The sequence below is a fragment of the Neovison vison genome, chromosome 8 (genome assembly GCF_020171115.1).
Source record: "Neovison vison isolate M4711 chromosome 8, ASM_NN_V1, whole genome shotgun sequence".
NCBI lineage: Eukaryota > Metazoa > Chordata > Mammalia > Carnivora > Mustelidae > Neogale > Neogale vison.
This window is the reverse complement of record NC_058098.1, coordinates 84,917,501-84,935,130: the sequence shown is the minus strand read 5'-3', so window position 1 is coordinate 84,935,130 and position 17,630 is coordinate 84,917,501. Positions and strand designations below refer to the sequence as shown.

Genomic DNA, 17,630 nt, shown 5'->3' with positions numbered 1-17,630 from the left:
AACCTTCAATATCTGTCCTTTTCCCTGCATGCCTTGTTGTGTTTGATTTGGGGCCTCCCCAAGTAAATACTTATAATGATCGTCAGTACTACTAATAATAGTTTACATCTATTGAAGATGTTCTGTGTACTACCTAAGTCATTTAGAAGAATACAACAAAGAAAAAAAGATTGAGAAATGACCCCGGGGAGGTGAGGGGACATTGCTAAGTTTCTTCAAATTGCTAAAGCATTATACTTGGCTACATTATTTAAGTACAATCAGTTGAGAGATACTTTTTTTTTTTAAAGATTTCATTTATTTATTTGAGAGAGAGAGAGAGAGAGAGAGAGAGAGCGCACACGATTGTGCGCACACGCACATAAGCAGGGTGAGTGGCAGCCAGAGGGAGAGGGAAAAGCAGACTCCCTGCTGAGCAAGGAGCCTGACTTGGGGCTTGATCCCAGGACCCTGGGATCATAACCTGAGCTGAAGGCAGACACTCAACCAACTGAGCCACCCAGGTTCCTCTGAGAGAATTTTCTATGTTAGCATCTTCATTATCCTCAAAAATCCTTCTCTAAATAATTTTGCAATAAACATAAATGAATGAACAAGGATTTCCCGAGTGCTAAAGTAAGTGTTTAGAACACTTCCTTGTATTACTCTGCCAGAGAGAGTTTACAATCAGTTTTTAGAGTGCAATACTTTGTTGCTGCCAACCAGCCTCTACTGATTATTACTGACCATAATTAACCTAGAGTGAAACCATAAATTTCGACATTCATTCTGCATACTGTATCCACAATTTGCAAAACACTGCAAGATGTTGAGGAGATACCAAATTGTAAAGACACAATTTTATTTTAAAGGTATACATTCAAGAGACTACAAAACTATATAGGACAGGTTAAGTGTTTGGGGCTAAAAGTAAGTTACAGAGCAAATGCGAAAGATGAAAGATTACTTTTTGCCAACAGTACCAGGAATTGTTCTTTGGAAGCATTAACCTTCAAAGTATACTTGAAAGGAAATAAAGGGAGGTAAGTCTTAAAAGGCAAACGTCCAGAAGGCCCAGAAGGGCAGAATGGGAAGTTTAAATTCTACTTAATGGGAATGGAGAGATACTGGTGCTCTAACATCATCAGCACTGTGTTCTTTAAGAGTAGCCTATATAAGCCATTTTCTATCTAAATGTCTTATTATAATGAGTTGTCAAATATGTATAAAATAATTAGTAGTAATATATGCATTGAAGCTTATGACTTTTATAAATTACAGTCACTTCAATATTATTCCTAAAGTATCACTTTTGCTTAAATTCTGATATGTTTTCTTATGTGAAAAAAAAAGTGGTCAAGGGATTGCCCACAGGTGTGTACTATACATGTGAAATCATCCTTCATGGGAGCAAGACTGCTGACCTAGATGTCAGACTGAAGAACTGAAAGGCTGGAGGCAGGAAATCAAGGTTGTAGACTGTGATAACCTTAGGCGAGCAGTACAGAGAGCCTAACCTAGTATATAAGAATTGGGAGTGGGTATGATGTGATTTGAAAACCTACTGGCTGGATGGTTGGTGGCTGGGGAGGGATAGTGAGGAGGAGAAGGGTGAAGCAGACATCAAAATTGACCCTCCTGTCTGAGTGACTAGAGGGATGGCATTGCAATGAAGAGAAAGAGCTCAGTCTGGAAATGTGGTCAGATATGGGTAGTTTCAGGTTCCAGGGATATGTAGAAAATTGTCCTTCCTTTCATTATTCACGTATATAATCCTTGTTTCCTGTGTGATGTTAAATGGGTGCCAGTCATTTTATTTCCAGCAAAATGAACTCTATTTACATTACCACTCACCAGCAATGCTGAGTGAGTTACTCAGTGTTTATATATGTATGGCTAACCTTAGATAAAAGGATTACTATTGGGGAGGGCAAGAGTAAAAATTGATCTCCTATACAGCTCAAGTCTTCTTGAGAATAGATTTCTACTTTCTTTCCATTCACTGGCTTCAGTTTTTAGGACATACCCTTGAATTCTTTTCAACATTAATGTTATAGATTTCCTAACACCTATGGAAACAGTCTAAAAGCATTCTAGCAGAGCTAAAGTGCGTGTGTGTGTGTGTGTGTATGTGTGTGTGTGTGTGTGCGCGCGAGAGAGAAATAGCATGTATATGTCTACGACATCAATTTATCTACCTATCCTTATGGCTAACAGCTGAAAACTTAGCAGATGAGCATGGCAGAAAGTAAACTAGAGACCCAACAGAAATTGTTTACAAATATGGCATATATAATGTATGCAAAAAAAGGTAAAAGGAGATTGGATATGCACTGGAATGAGACAGTGCATTCCAGCTGACACTGAGCAGCACTATAAGCAAAATGGGAATCCAGTGGTATGATTAATAGCAATAAGGCCAGTGTTACAACACTTATCATTTACAAATAAGTTGAATGAGAAAAAATAAAGGGAATCTGGTGACAGTAAAAAAAGCACTTTTGTGCTCGCTTCGGCAGCACATATACTAAAAAAAGCACTTTTACATAAAGACACTGAGGTGATCATAAAGATATATTCAGAAAATATATTCGGAAAAGATTTTCTCATTTGTATCATGATTTTTAAATTCTCACTGAAGGTACCTATACCATTAATGATTTTTAAAGTTACAGAAATCAAACATAAGACAGAAAACACAAGTATAGTTATTAATAGAAGCTGAAAATAAAAATTACTGAAGGCCTATAAGATTTCATTTTGGTTTAACAAATTTAGATAAGTCTATTTGTCATAACTAAAATAAAGATAACAGAGGCATACAAACATTTTCATGGATGAAATTTTTAAAAAAATTTCCTTTATACACTTGGAATGTAAAAACAAAGAACACCAGTTTATCTAAGTCAAAGAGTGGCAACAATGTCCATTAAAAAGTTAAGAGACCCTAAGCTAACTCAGACCAAAGTGATAAACTATGGAATAAATAAATAAATAGAATAAATAAAATACATATCATATTTAATAAATCATATATTATATAGTAAATATATGATATAATATAATCTTAAAACAGAATAGATGCCTCCTTCCAAGTGGCCATGGACCATTAACAAAAGTTTAAAATTTATTTGGTCATAATAAAAGCTTATTCTCAAATTTACAAAGTTTCCTTTTCTCACTGAGACAGGTTGCTGCTTGGGAACAGAAAAAAGCAAGCTTTTCAAGTAGGTTTGGGCAATAAGTCTGAGTAAGGAGCATATTCAACACATTCCCCAGACTGTGTTTCCTCGTTATTATTTCAGCTCTTGACTACCCTCTCCTTTGTCCCTCTGGACCACTGCTTCCAGAATCTTCCTATCCTCATTCTCCAACTAGGCTGGTCCCTACTCATTTCTCTCTTCTCCTTTCACACTATTCCTTATTCAGACTGGATGATTCCCACTAGACAATAGAAGAGTAGATACTAATTTGTTAATTTTTCTCCCTGACTTATCAACCTCATAAGGTCATTTTCCCTTAGGAATTAGTCTCTTGTGAACTGAAGTGAATTTCTAAGTTGCTATGTAGGGGTCGGCAAACTATAGCATGGGGGAAAAAATCTAGCACACCACAGCTTTGGGGTAAATAACCAGCAGGCCCATTCATTTACATAATGTTCAAGGCTACTTTCAGGCTACAAGGCCAGTAACGAGTAGTTTAGACAGAGACCACAGGGCCTTCAAAGGCTAAAATATCTACTTCAGTCCTTTTTTTATTTTATTTTATTTATTTATTTGACAGAGAGAGATCACAAGTAGACGGAGAGAGAGAGGCAGTCAGAGAGAGAGAGAGAGAGAGGGAAGCAGGCTCCCTGCTGAGCAGAGAGCCCGATGCGGGACTCAATCCCAGGACCCTGAGATCATGACCTGAGCTGAAGGCAGTGGCTTAACCCACTGAGCCACCCAGGCGCCCCTTCAGTCCTTTTTTTCAGGAAGTTTGCTAAATCCTGGCCTAGCAAGTGACTCTCATGGCTCATTAGATAAATGCATATGTATAATAGCTGAATGTCAGGCAGGAATTTGTCCTAACAGTCTCTTACCCTACTCCCAACCTCAACAGCTTCAGCTTAGACCTTGAGGCCAGAGCAGACCTAGTCTGATATATATACCTTTACTGAGGTCAGGGAATACGCCTACTCCACTTGTTGTAGGTCAACCTTAGCTCTGATTAAGAGCCTTCCATCTGATATGTTGCTGCGTTCAATATCCAAAATATAGTGTGTCCCATAGGAGAAATGGACCCTGGTCATACTGATCTTCTTAGGGAACAGAGTCTAGACTCTTCAGGTTTTCATTAGCTTTCTTTTGAACCCCGTCCCCTCTTCATTTCACCTGGCTTCCCCTGTTCAGTCTATACTTCTTTGCTACCTCTGCAAATCCATTCCTTGTTTGTTTTTATTTACTTTGTTGACTACAGAATGATGCCAAAATCAGGTCTTCATGTTCCCTAGCTACCAAGTAGGGAAGATACCCATTCTTTGGGCTGTCACACTGATGAAGTCTCTTTACCTAGCCTAGTCTGGGCTTAATCTCAGCTGGGGTGATATAGTGATAAGACCAATTATACAGATGATCCTTCCTATCTATGACTCTTCACAGATGAAGAAGCTTGGCTTTAATTATTAGAAGGCATATACCTGACTGATGGGGGCACAAGGTTTATCCATAAAAATAAAATAGATGAAGAAGATATAAAAATAGATATAAGAAAGAAAAGATGAGGATCAGTGTGCCTGAGTCTTCCAAAAAGCAGATCAAGTGGCACCTTAGACTAGGAGGAGAAAGGAAAAATGAGAAGGTATAAAGGAAGAGGCAGCTGAAAGATCTCATGAAAAGAAGAACAGATCAGGAGGGAGCATATGGACAAGAAAGTTAGCAGCAAAAGACCAGTCAGCACCAGTGCTGGAGAAGACTTTAGAGTGAACTCCATTCATGGTCTTTGATAAAGCCTTAATTGTCATCCAGTGACATCTGCCTGAACCCTGAGACTTCATATTAACATTAACCAAACTATCTAAAAATAGTAATAGCAAAGAGTAATTAATTAAAACTTTTAATTCTTAGTCTTCCCAGGGTTTATTGCTTATTTAAGATAGCATTATTATTTGCTCACCACTGAAAAAAATATTAAAAGAGACACTGGATGCCTCTCTGTCCTATTATTATGATGAGTTTATGAGTTTCTCCTATGAGTTTATGATGCCACAGAAAGGGAGTATTAGTAGCTTTAGAATACTTTATATGGAGGGTCAAGAATATGAGTTTTTTTTCTATATTCTGAGATATAAGAAGGCAAAGATGTTTATGACTTACTTAGAATACCTGGAACTTTTATGATGCCAAAGAAACATCTTGTTATTAATAGTAAATGAAAGCAAATTATCATAGCATTATATAAATGTAGCTATGAATAGTTACTGATGTTACTATAAAACTATGGTAGACAGTATAGAAGCTGCAATAAAAATTCTGAATGATAGGAGTTGAAAAGATGAAGGATTTAAGAAAATAAACATTCTGAGAAGACCAGAGGGACAGATACACAGCTGTTTAGAAAAGCAGTTTTCAGGGATGCCTGGGTGGCTCAGTTGGTTGGACGACTGCCTTTGGCTCAGGTCATGATCCCGGAGTCCCGGGATCGAGTCCCACATCAGGCTCCCAGCTCCATGGGGAGTCTGCTTCGCTCTCTGACCTTCTCCTCGCTCATGCTCTCTCTCACTGTCTCTCTCTCAAATAAATAAATAAAATCTTAAAAAAAAAAAAAAAAAAGAAAAGCAGGTTTCAGATTTATGGGATGGAAAGTTATATGCTATAGGCCTTAACTGGAATTCTCTATTACAGGAAGTTTTTAATATAAGGAATCAATTAGAAGTAGCAGCAGTAAGTTTCAGTTTCCTTTGAAGAAACTTATCATCGACCTTGAAATAGCTTACCTCTGTTTCAGTTCTCTAAGGTCTTATTCGAGTCCACACTTGCCTACTCTTCAGAGTGATCTTAGCATTCTAAGATTAACTCAGGACAAGTACCTGGCATGTTTTGGTAGATAAATAGGTTATACACCTTTGAAATTAAAAAAAAAAAAAAAAACAAAAACCAAAAAACAAAAAAACCACCAGAAACACAAAAACACAGAGGTATCTTGAGTATACTCCTCTTAAACAAAAATGTAAAAAGTTCCAAGTCAAAGATGCCCAAATTGAGCATTAAGAGGCAAAATCAAAATTCTCCTTAATTGTATCTATAGTCCTGTCCTAATATCAAGCTGAGAATAATTTTTTCAGATACTGAAGAAGACCTTCTTACAATAAGAGACTAAGAAGAAATGGATATGAGGCTTACCCAAAATCCTTACACATCAGGCTAAGAGGCCAGATCATTGTTAAAGCTACTTTCTAAAGATCCAAGTCCAAACAAAAATCTTTCATGCCAAAGCTCACCACTAAGTCTCGTGACCTTGATGTTGAGAACCTGATTGCATTTTACTCACAATTAATGAGGCATCATGGGGAATCATAAACCAAAGTTTGTATGAGTTTTTTCCTGAATCATATTCTAAGAAAGTAAGAATTAAACCAACAAGTTGATTTGGAAAACAGCAACAGTTATCTTCTGATTTACTAAGCTTCCTGTAGGTTTTTTGCAACATATCAATAGGTTAGAAACTTACGTATTTGATGCAACATTTTGAAGTAAGAATAAAATGTCCCAAAGGTTCACTGCAGATTTCTGGGTTGTCTGTAGAATATGATACAAGATTCTTTAACTCACCTCCAGATGCCTTTGACCTTTCTTTCAACTTTTCTGCAGCCATTTCACCATAGCTGGGAAGTTCTGACATCTTCACTCCAGATCGAGCTTCTGCTATTAGCTGACGAGCTCTCTCTCTCAGCTGCCGACGTCGCTCTTCATCTTGCTGCTAAGATATATTGAACAGTTGCCAACCCAGTAATTGACAGAAATGCAATTTCATTTTCAATCTGATCATCATGATAGTAACTGGTTTACAGCATGGTGCTTGGCCCACATTATAAATAGGATGCTCTATATCAGTTGGATGTCACACCATTTTTAAAAGACATCCTAGAATCAGATTTTTAAAAAATATTTACAAATTACTGTATTAAAATATCTGCTAAAAATTCAAACTAGCCTTTAAAGAATGCTTGGCAATATATATAACTGAGAAAATAGTAGTGACTATTATTAATAAAATAATCAGGCTTACAGAAAAAAGTCATAATACTAAAAACAGAATTTCAATTAATACCTTATTTTTTGAAAATAGACTTTAACTTGCTATTTCTAATAAAGGTATAGAGAGAGCACTGGCTAACAGACATCTTCAATATTATAAAATGCTGCTACAGTATATTGATCATATATGAGAAATAGTATTTTGAGGGGGCTGGAGTAGAATGGAGATAGTATATTAGTTATACAAGTTATAGTTGTTGGTAGTTTTTAAATCAGAATTGGGTAACTGATGTACTATCCCCATTCCTACTCCCTCTCTCCCCAAATGCACATTAAGAAGGAAAAGTACGGGGTGCCTGGGTGGCTTAGTCAGTTAACCATCTGCCTTCACCTCAGGTCATGACCTCAGGGTCTTGGGATCAAGCCCTTACACTGGGTTTCCTGCTCAGCAAGCAGTCTGCTTCTCCCTCCCCTTCTGCCCCTTCCCCCACCACTTGTGCACACGTCCCCCCTAATAAATTAAATCTTAAAGAAAAAGAAGAAATAAAATCTAATGTGGTATTTTAATATTTAAAATAACTAAAACCTAAAGATAATTAAATAACTGAAATTTCTGCTTACTTAAAAAAAGATTATAATGAATAGTAACAATCAACGTGAAAGTGCTTTGTAAATTGGAAAATACATAAAATATGGCATCATTATAGCAAACAAACTTGAAATAATGTGGCCCCAACATACCTTTGGCAGTGTTATCCCCCCTTAACCTCTCCCAACTTCCATAAAAGTTCACATCCATTTCACACAGAATTGCTTGTATAGTATAATTTCATGCCCAGAGATCTGCATGTGTCATTTCCTCTTCCTGGAATGTCCTCCCATTTTATTTAACTTCTAACTCATTCTTCAAGATTCATTTTAAATCCACTAAATTTCCGCTGACTATTCTTCTCTCCTCCCCACTGGTAGAATAAAGCTCTTCATCTGTATAACTACAGTATTATGGGTGTATGTGTGTGTGTTATTACTTTTAAAAACTGTCAAATTACCTTTAACTCTGTACAAATGCCTCCTTATCAATAGAATTAAGCTACTTGAAGGAAGGAGCAACATCTAATTTATCTTTGTATCTCTAGTCCTTAGGACATAGCTTGTACTTGGTACTTGCTATAGAAATTTCAAACACAAAAATTTGTAACTTATACTCTCAAGTGTTTATAATATAGAGTAAGATAAAATGGTCACAATAAGGAAGTCTGATCAAACTGTACCAAGAGTTCAGAAGAAAGAACATTTCTGGGGCACGTGGGTGGCTCAGTCAGTTAAGCATCTGCCTTAGGCTCCGGTCATCATACCAGGGTCTGGGATTGAGTCCCACAACAGGCTCAGGGAGCCTGCTTCTCCCTCTCCCTCTGCCTGCTGCTCCCCCTGCTTATGCTCTCTCTCTGTCAAATAAATAAATAAAATCTTAAAAAAAAAGGACATTTCTGTCTGAGGGAAAAACAGAAGGCATCACGGCATCATGGTTTCTGAGTTGAGCCTGCAGAATGAGCAGGATTTAGAAGGCATTAGAGATGTTAGTCAGAAGTTAGGTGGGTCACTGTTAGAGAAACTAGGAGATGGGAACAACACACAGACACAGAGTCAAGAGAGTACAATGGAGAAAAAGTACATAGTCTAGTTTTCCTAAGCACAGGGCAAAAATAATAAAAGAAAGACAATGCAAGAAAAATAAAGCTGGGCAGATAAGACTGTAGAAGCCCCATCCAACAGGGTGATTGATTATAAAGAAAGTAAGGGTCAATTAAGGTTCTGTTTGGTGTGTATGTCCTTTGTGTGTGTGTGTCCAGGAGAATGACCAACCAGAGGTGCTATTTGCGAAAGATGAATATGACAAGTGTATAAGACAGGATGGCATAGGAAACCTGGAAAGAACTAAGTAGAAGGCTCTCATAACAGTCCAAGGAAGCTGTAAGGAGAGCCAGAAGTAGGATGGTGGCAACTGAAATGGAAGAGACAGCGTAAGAATATATTAGAGGTAGAATTGGTACCTATTCCAATTCTTGGTAACCAATTAGATATGGTGGAAAGAAAGAAGCTGATTCAGAAGTTTTGAAGTTGGGCAACTAGTAAAACTGGGGCACTAGCTTTAGGCACTAAAAATAAAGATAAACTAAGAGGAGCTATAGAAAGGGAGAGAGAGGAAGTTAGGAGTAAGACAGATTGGGTTTGAGAGGCTGGCTGGACATCCAAGTGAAAATGCTAGGAGGTAGTTGGGAAGTGAAATTCATGTTAGGAATGAAGTCAAACTATGACTATAGATCTGAAACTACAGGAATATTTGCAAGTACCTGAAGAGATACAGAGAAAAAGGGGAGCTACTGACCAAAATGTGGAAAACATCTGTATTTAGATAAGAAGAAAAGGATGTAAAGAGAAGAACTAGAATGCTGATATAGCATGAGAATCAAAGTTCAAGAGACTTTCATGAAAAACGGCTGCAGTAAATGTGAAAGGTTAGTGAGTCTGAACATTATATAAAGGATAATCAAGGGGCACCTAGGTGGCTCAGTTCGTTAAGTGTCTGCTTTTACCTCAGGTCATGATCCCCGGGTTCTGGGATGCAGCTTCACGCTGGGCTCCCTGCTTTGCAGGGAGGCTGCTTTTCCCTCTAACTCTGCTCCTCCTCATCATTTGTGCTCTCTCTCTCTCACTCACTCATTCTCAAATAAATTTAAAAAGGGGGGGGGCAATCAAACTTGGTAGGCAATACTATTAGGGACAGCAGGGGTAGACACCAGATTGGTGGAGCTCAAATCTAAGCAGTTCTTCCACACATTTTGAGATGACTAGAAATAAGAGCTGTAAAAATTAATGGGAGCAGATTAACAGGGGTATCAAATGGACCCAGACATGATTGAAGAGGACAAACTGAAACAATTTCAGTATCAAAAAGAACAATGATTGCAGTGAATTGAATCAATGAAATCACACATGCAATCAATGAAAAGTCATTAATTCACTGTGATATTCAAAAAGTTCTTAGATGGGGCACCTGGCTGGCTCAGTCAGTAGAGCACGTAACTCTTGATATTGGGGTTGGGAGTTTGAGCCCCATTTTGGATATAGAAAAAATGTAAAAAAAAAAAAAGAAAGAAAGAAAGAAAGAAAATAGGGGCGCTTGGGTGGTTCAGTGGGTTAAGCTTCTGCCTTTGGCTTGGGTCATCGTCTCAGTATCCTGGGATTTTGCCCCTCATCCAGCTCTCTGCTCAGCAGAGAGCCTGTTTTCCCATCTCTCTCTGCCTGCCTCTCTGCCTACTTGTGATCTCTGTCTGTCAAATAAATAAATAAAATCTTAAAAAAAAAAAATAGAATGAGGTAAAGAATAAAGGGGAAATTTTTTTTAAGTTCTTAAAAGGACGTATAAATTCATCTGAGGCAGTTTTTAAAACAACTCCTCTGAAAACTTTTAATTAGAGGAAAAGAATCAAGCAATTATCTTGTCCTTCTAGTAAGAACTGAATTTTAGGGTAACTAAATAGGCCCAGTCAATGAGAGAAAGCTCTATGTTATATAATAATAACAGCTATAATAATTTTTAAGGGGTAAAATTACAAAAACATAACCTTGTCATTCATAAAAGAATGAATCTGGCACGGACTATTAATAGTTGTTAAAGTTCTTTGATAAATGTCTGATGGGAATCTAGATAATTCATATTATGCTGTGGCAGAGTGTATTTTCCAAAGATAGCCTTGACAGTATTTCTCATCCCACATGTTCTCTGCAATGAGACCTTGCCACTCCCTCATCAAGTGGTAGAGTTTATTCCTCTCCCCTTGAATCTCAGCCAGCTTTAGGCACTTGTATTACAATCAGTAGAATATGTAAGTGTGGTGGGTGATTTTGAAGGCTAGGTAGGAAAGGTCATACCCCATTTGCCCAGGTCTCTTAAAATTCTTGCATTTTTTAATCTCTGGGAACCCAGCTGTCATGTGAGCCAAATTAAGCCTTAAGTCTTCCTAGCCCACATACCAGACATGTGAATGAAGAAGACTTCAGAAGACCTCAGCCTTTACCCATTTTGAGTCAACCCCCAATTGTTCAAGTCTCCCTAGCAGGCCCCAGACAATGTGCAACAGAGAAAAAGCACTGTGCCCTGTCTAAAGTCCTAACCCACAGAATCTGTGAGCATAAAAACAATTAAAAATATTTTTATTTATTTATTCATGAGAGAGAGAGAGAGAGGCAGGGAGCACAATGTGGAACTTGATCCCAGGACCCTGGGATCATGACCTGAGATGAAGGCAGACATTTAAACAACTGAGCCACTGAGACGCCCCAAAACAATTTTTTTTATACCACTAAGTTTGGGGTAGTTTTTACAGAGCAATAGTAATTAGAACATATGCTTAAGTAACACCACAGAGATTATTTCCTAATTGCAAGGAGAAAACCTACTTGTAAATGTAGAGAACCAAATGGTAGGGCTAAATCAAGGATTAGGGACCACTAATCTAAATTTAAATCTTGCTATCACTAATGTCGGGTCAACCATATGTTAAATTTTTTGGAGTGTACATAAAGTACACACCACCAATAATATTCTAGCCCAAATGTTTAAAGTGAATCCACTAAATAACTTCCATTTGATCATATATATATAAGGGATAGAGAAACACGATAATGACACAACAAGGAAGCAACCAAATAAATCCAGAAAGGTAAGGTATTCAGGATAACTGACCTGGTCATTTTAATAAGAAAGTTATGAAAACAAACACACAACAAAAACCAACTAACCAATCAACATCACCAGCAACAAAAGAAAACCTAACTAGATGCAATGTACAATCCTGGGTTAGACAGTGGTTGGGACAAACAAGTTGTAAGGGACACTGCTGAATCAGTTACAGAAATCTGAATATAACCATCGTATTAAATGAGAGGAAATACAAGTTGACTAAAAAAAAAAAACCCAACAGTTTATACAGTAATAACCTTAGTTTGTCATTTTGGCAAAGTAAATACACATATAAATATATATGTGTAGAAAAAGACTTGGAAGGGTATTCACAAAGTTGTTATGATGGAGCTATCTGGGTGTGGAAATGTGATATTTTTGTTTTCTTACTTTGGCTTGTCTTCATTTCCTAATTTTCTGTAATAGACATGTACTACTTTTATAATAAAAGTTATTTTTAAAGAAGAATCTGGGGAGAAGGAAGGAAAAGATGAGGTGGTAGACTTTCTCGGGTTAGTGGTAGTTGTGGAAGGAGCAGAAGAGAGTTCTAACATGAGGAATATTTTCTTAATATTAAGAGACACAGACTTACTTGTAAGTAAGCAGGGCAGGGTGAGACTGAAGACGGGAGAGTAATATGCATAAATCTGCAATTCTCTACTAATACTTCTGAACTTGGAAAATATGCTAGGAATAAAAGAATGTACAAGGATATACATGCCCACTAATGGTGATCCTGGTAATGGTTGCTGATATATCTTAGCTTTATGTGCTAAGTGCTTTATATGCATGATCTCATTTAATTTTCACACTCCAATTTTTACCAATGAGATTATTTAGGTTTAGAGTTTCAAGTTCACAACAAAAACTAGAACTGATTTCAGAACTGGGAGTCCAGCCTAGGACTGTTTGACTGCAGAGCCCTTGCTCTTAACCACTGAAATACTTGATCCCCAAAATTATCAAATTACACGAACGACTGAGGAAAATTGAGCTTTTACTAAACTTTCATCTTTCAAACTTAAGAAAAGTTAAGAGCACTAATAAAAACCATTATTTGATATGCCTCAGGCAACCAGGTTTAAGTGAATTTCACTGCGTGAATAATAACTTCTTGCAGAGCTGGAATTTGATGATTCAGACTAAGATGAAGTGGTCTTGGGTCATCTTAACTGAGTTAAAAATGAAATAAATGATTCAACCTTTCCAAATATGAAATGGGAACCTAATTTTTATTCCTCACAAGCTACTACCTCCTCTTTGTCCCCCTCCCCCCACCAATAATACTCCCATCTGCAAATGTTTCTGAGAGCTTACCAAGAGTGCAATTTAATGCAGGCAATCATTAATAAAAGCAACTCTAAATACTAATTAGGGACACTTTATCAATTTCCATGTAAATTGTTTGTTTGTACCTATTTACCCATCATTGTTCTCTATACAATAGAAAAAAATGCAAATGAACAAATCAGAATGCAGCCCTAATGGGACTTTCTGTTTATAACCATTAGCCCAGAGGTGTGCTGTAATTCAATTCTCAAGTAGCAAGATTTAGCCTCATTAACAGACTGCAAGGGCAGGTTACAACTCATAAAACCCTACAGTAAACAAAGTTTATGGACACAGCACAAAATCTTGAGCCTGATTGACAGAATTCTAGTTCCCTATCAGATTGCCTTGATTTACTTTTCTACTAATGTCCTAACACCACAGAGACAATTTTGCCTGGGCCTAGAGCTCTCCAGTGGGATGGCATATCTGCATTGTTTGTTTTCTTACCCATTAACTTCCCTTAAGACAAAGAACCAACTGAGAAAATAGAAGCTAAGTGTTAAGGTCAAAAGGAAAAGCCTGTAATTATAGCAATTGATTATGCAATAATTTTTAATTGATAGTATTAATTTCCAGATTCATTAAAAGTAAAACTATTTCATTTTAATTTTTATATATAAGCTCCATTAAAATAGTTGATTTTTGCAGTAATATTTACAGAATAGCGACAAAATCTTAGGATCTTTTACTCAGAAGAGACATACTGTTCATGTCAAAGGAACAAAATGACCAGAGAGTACAGATGAAGATTATTTTTGTACACCTTCTAGCACAAACTGCTCAAATATGTAGATAATGAGTATTTCTGACAATAATGGTTTGTTAAACCTACCTAAGTAGAAATATATTATTGCCATTTTGACCACTCTGCATTTGAAAGAGACAAAAGTGAATTACTTAGCTATAAATAAATCATCAGTTTACCGTGTCTGCTGGAAAAAAAAAAAGGAAAATTTTCACTGGGATGCAGAGGTAAGGTAACATAGAAGACGGATGTCACTAAAAAGAAAAGTGCACTTGAAAAACCCAATATAGTAGGAAATTTATGTATCTTTCATTTACCTGCGTAGTCTAAATTAAAGTAAACTGAAGTAGTCAGGCCTCCTATTTCGATGAATGAGTCTGATGACATTTACCTTTTGCCATACAGTATTATTTGGAATTACGCTGTTATATAGGATAATCTAGCTTTTGTAAGATGGATGCACTCTTTGGGAGGGTTTAATGCAAACTGTATTTTTGGAAGGCAACCCTCCCCACAATCATCTTTTTACAAACCAGGTTATAACAAATGTTTTGGTAAATAGTAGCTTTGTGCCTATGCACACTGTTCTCACACATGCTGTCTTGTTCAGTACTGAAAATTCTGTAAGGTAACTACTATCTTTTTGATTTGATAGAAATCGAATCTCACTTAAAAACACTGCCCAAGGTCATACATCTTGTAAATGGTATAGTAAAAGTGAAACTCATTGTCTCATTTCAAAGTACTGGTCCTATCTATCACATAACTGGTGTTCAGAGAATGTTTCTGAGGCCCTACTAATACTGTAATTTTTTAAAAACCCTGTTTTTAACTTACTCTTGGGCTTTACAAATCAGGTTAAACTGCTCTGTATAGAAGTGAGGAGAACTTGTTTCTATTCATTTAAAACTTAGGTTCCCAATCTTAAATTATAAGCCTTCATAAAAGTGCTAAATGTAGTATATTTAAGCTTTACTTTTCTCTTTACTAATGTTTCCAGGATCAGGCAAAAGTCCTGTTATGGTGCAAAGAGCTTGTGTTTCAATACAACAAATTTAAGTATTTTCAAATACAGAAAATGGATCAGAACTAACCACTTTGGACATAAACTGAAAAAATATTTAGTCCTTTCACAGCATGTCTTCAAGTTACTATTTTCCTTATCGTTCTGAAATGGTCCACAATCTGCCATAGATAGATGCACTAGTAAAACTTGAACAATTTAAGGACAAACTCTTCAAGAATAAGTAATGTAATTCCTTGTTTCCTTTCCATAAAAATGTATTGGTATGCAATTTTTATATTTCACAGTTCACCGACATCTAGGCAAGCTTTCTTCCACTGCTTCAATGGTGCTACTTTTAATTTTATCCTCCTTAGTCGTAGTAATTAAAGTGATCAGCAGTGGCATCCCAGCGGCTTTGACACAGCTACAACCCCCTAGCAGACTTTTGCTTTTAAGGGGAAGGGGAAGAAAAAGACTAGAGTTTCATTTCACAGAGAACAAGAAAATCAAGCTTCTCCAATCCTCAACTTCATTCAATTGTTCTTTCAGCAGCCTTTGGATCTTAAGAATCAAATAAAAATGGCTGCCATGGGGGGTCCTTTTTATACTTGCTGCAAATGTCACTAACTGACATTACTTTAGCCAAAAAATGATGCCATGGATTTCTGAAGGTGAATTAGAACATGAGAAACTGTCAGTGAGCTGCTGAGATCATTACCCACCCATGGGTGTCTTTCATAACACTAGATATTTTTATTCAGTCGGTTGAAAAATACAGATTGAAAAGTCTAAGAAACATGTCTACACATATTTTCATGAAATAAGCTTTAACAAAACTGAAGATACATTATTTCAAATAATGTAGTTTGCATCTTTACCCTTTGTAAATTTGTTTATAGCAAAACAAAGCACCCTATTTCTACCAACAAAACCGTAATTTCGTATCCTTTACTGCCTTTAATAACACAATATCCTGTGCTTAACTGTGTTACTTTCAGTGTTTCATACAGTCTTAGTAATTGGACTTTTATTAATTGGGCTAAATATATTTTAACTTATCCACATTTTCTTTTAAAAGGGGCTTTAACTTAATACTGCTAGTTTTTTACAAGATTCTGTTCTCGTAATGGTCCATGAAATTCCTCAATTTTATAGTAAACTAAGGGAAAGAACTTGACTGCCATCCTTTCATCATTAGACAGGAAACAAGGCTCTGTTATTAGCCATTCAGAAAGGGGAAAAAAAAAAAAAAATTCTGTGCTTGTCCAGAGGCAAGGATTACCAAAGTGCACCTATTCACTTGCTACTGAAGACAGAATGAAAATAAAAAATAAAATTACAAGATCTTTAAAGGTTTGGATAGACTATATATTTTACTGCCAGCTTGATCAGCTCTTGATGAATAAATAGGATTTAGGGTGAAACATTACAACTGTTTAGCAGACCTTTTCAACCCAACTCAAACTTTTCTTATGCTGGTTTGTAATATAAGCAGACATGCTTATAAATGGCCACACCTGCTCATTTCTCTGGGGATGGCCTGATCTCTGTTTCTCTAACAAAGAAAGAAAGAAAAAAAAAATCAGCCTTTCTTGTTGCAAAACAGAGTGGAAAGTCAAAATCTTTCTCAAGTTTGCCCCATCTGGCCAGATTAAATCTTTGATCAACCCTGGGGATTACATTTATTTTTGTAGTAACTACTAAATTTTGGATTTGTTTAAAATACATAAGCAAAATATTAAACAAAAGGTGAATTTAAGTTTGAGATCTGGTTTTTAATATATGAGAAGAAAATATAAAAGGACTAATTCAGAAAAAAAGACATGCATTTTAAGAATTTAGATTTCATTCGTATTCAATTCATGAAACTGAATATACCATACCCAAGTTTTTTATGTGTCTCTTTGTTTCAAGATCCAGCAACTATTACTTTTAATTATAACATCTGTTTTGCCCAAGTGCTGGTATACCACGCTATACAATTAAGGAGTTCTAAATACAAAACAGTATGATCAAGTTAATCTTGCTAAACGAGCCCTTCCTTAAGTATCTGGAAGCAATCTGGGATAGAATTTTTTATATTCTACATCAGTAATCATTTTCTTTCATTCATTCAACTAATATATATGAATTTCTAGTAAGTACTATATTTTTAAAAACATAATTACTTTTGGATTATAAAAGTAATTATTTTGTGTTTTTGAGAACTTCCAATTGCAGTAGCAGAACTAATGGAAATAGTTTGGGCCTACAAAAAGGACCCTTTGATAATTTAATTCCTCCTTTCTTGTGAAATTGATAACTTCTTAGTTTAAAAAAATTATAAGAAAAAAAAGAAGAATGGCTGACTAAGTAAGTATCACCTTGTGTTACATCCAAGGCCTCTTGCTGGTTGTCTGGCTGCTCTTTTGTAGGCAAAAAGGAGCTGAACGCTCTCTGGCTCCTTAGATCTGGCCCAACAAATGCACTGCCAGTCATGCACATGGATCTAGCTTAAAACCCAGTGTGAGCCTAAAAGAAGCCAGTCAGACTGGCACCTACTCATGCAGAAGGAGATAGATTTGTCATGACAGGCTGATTATTCAATGT

At 36.4% G+C, this 17,630-nt stretch overlaps 1 protein-coding gene across 7 annotated transcripts in view; it reads right to left on the bottom strand.

Moving 5' to 3' along the window:
- EHBP1 (EH domain binding protein 1) overlaps positions 1 to 17,630 on the bottom strand; it is a 442,694-nt gene that overhangs the window by 53,725 nt on the left and 371,339 nt on the right. For 5 of the 7 annotated variants that reach the window (XM_044264063.1, XM_044264061.1, XM_044264066.1 and 2 more), the window contains one exon: positions 6,789 to 6,936. In XM_044264063.1, coding sequence (XP_044119998.1) covers positions 6,789 to 6,936 — 148 coding nt within the window. The remainder of the gene's footprint in view (positions 1 to 6,788; positions 6,937 to 17,630) is intronic. The other 2 variants (XM_044264064.1, XM_044264068.1) reach the window with 1 other exon arrangement.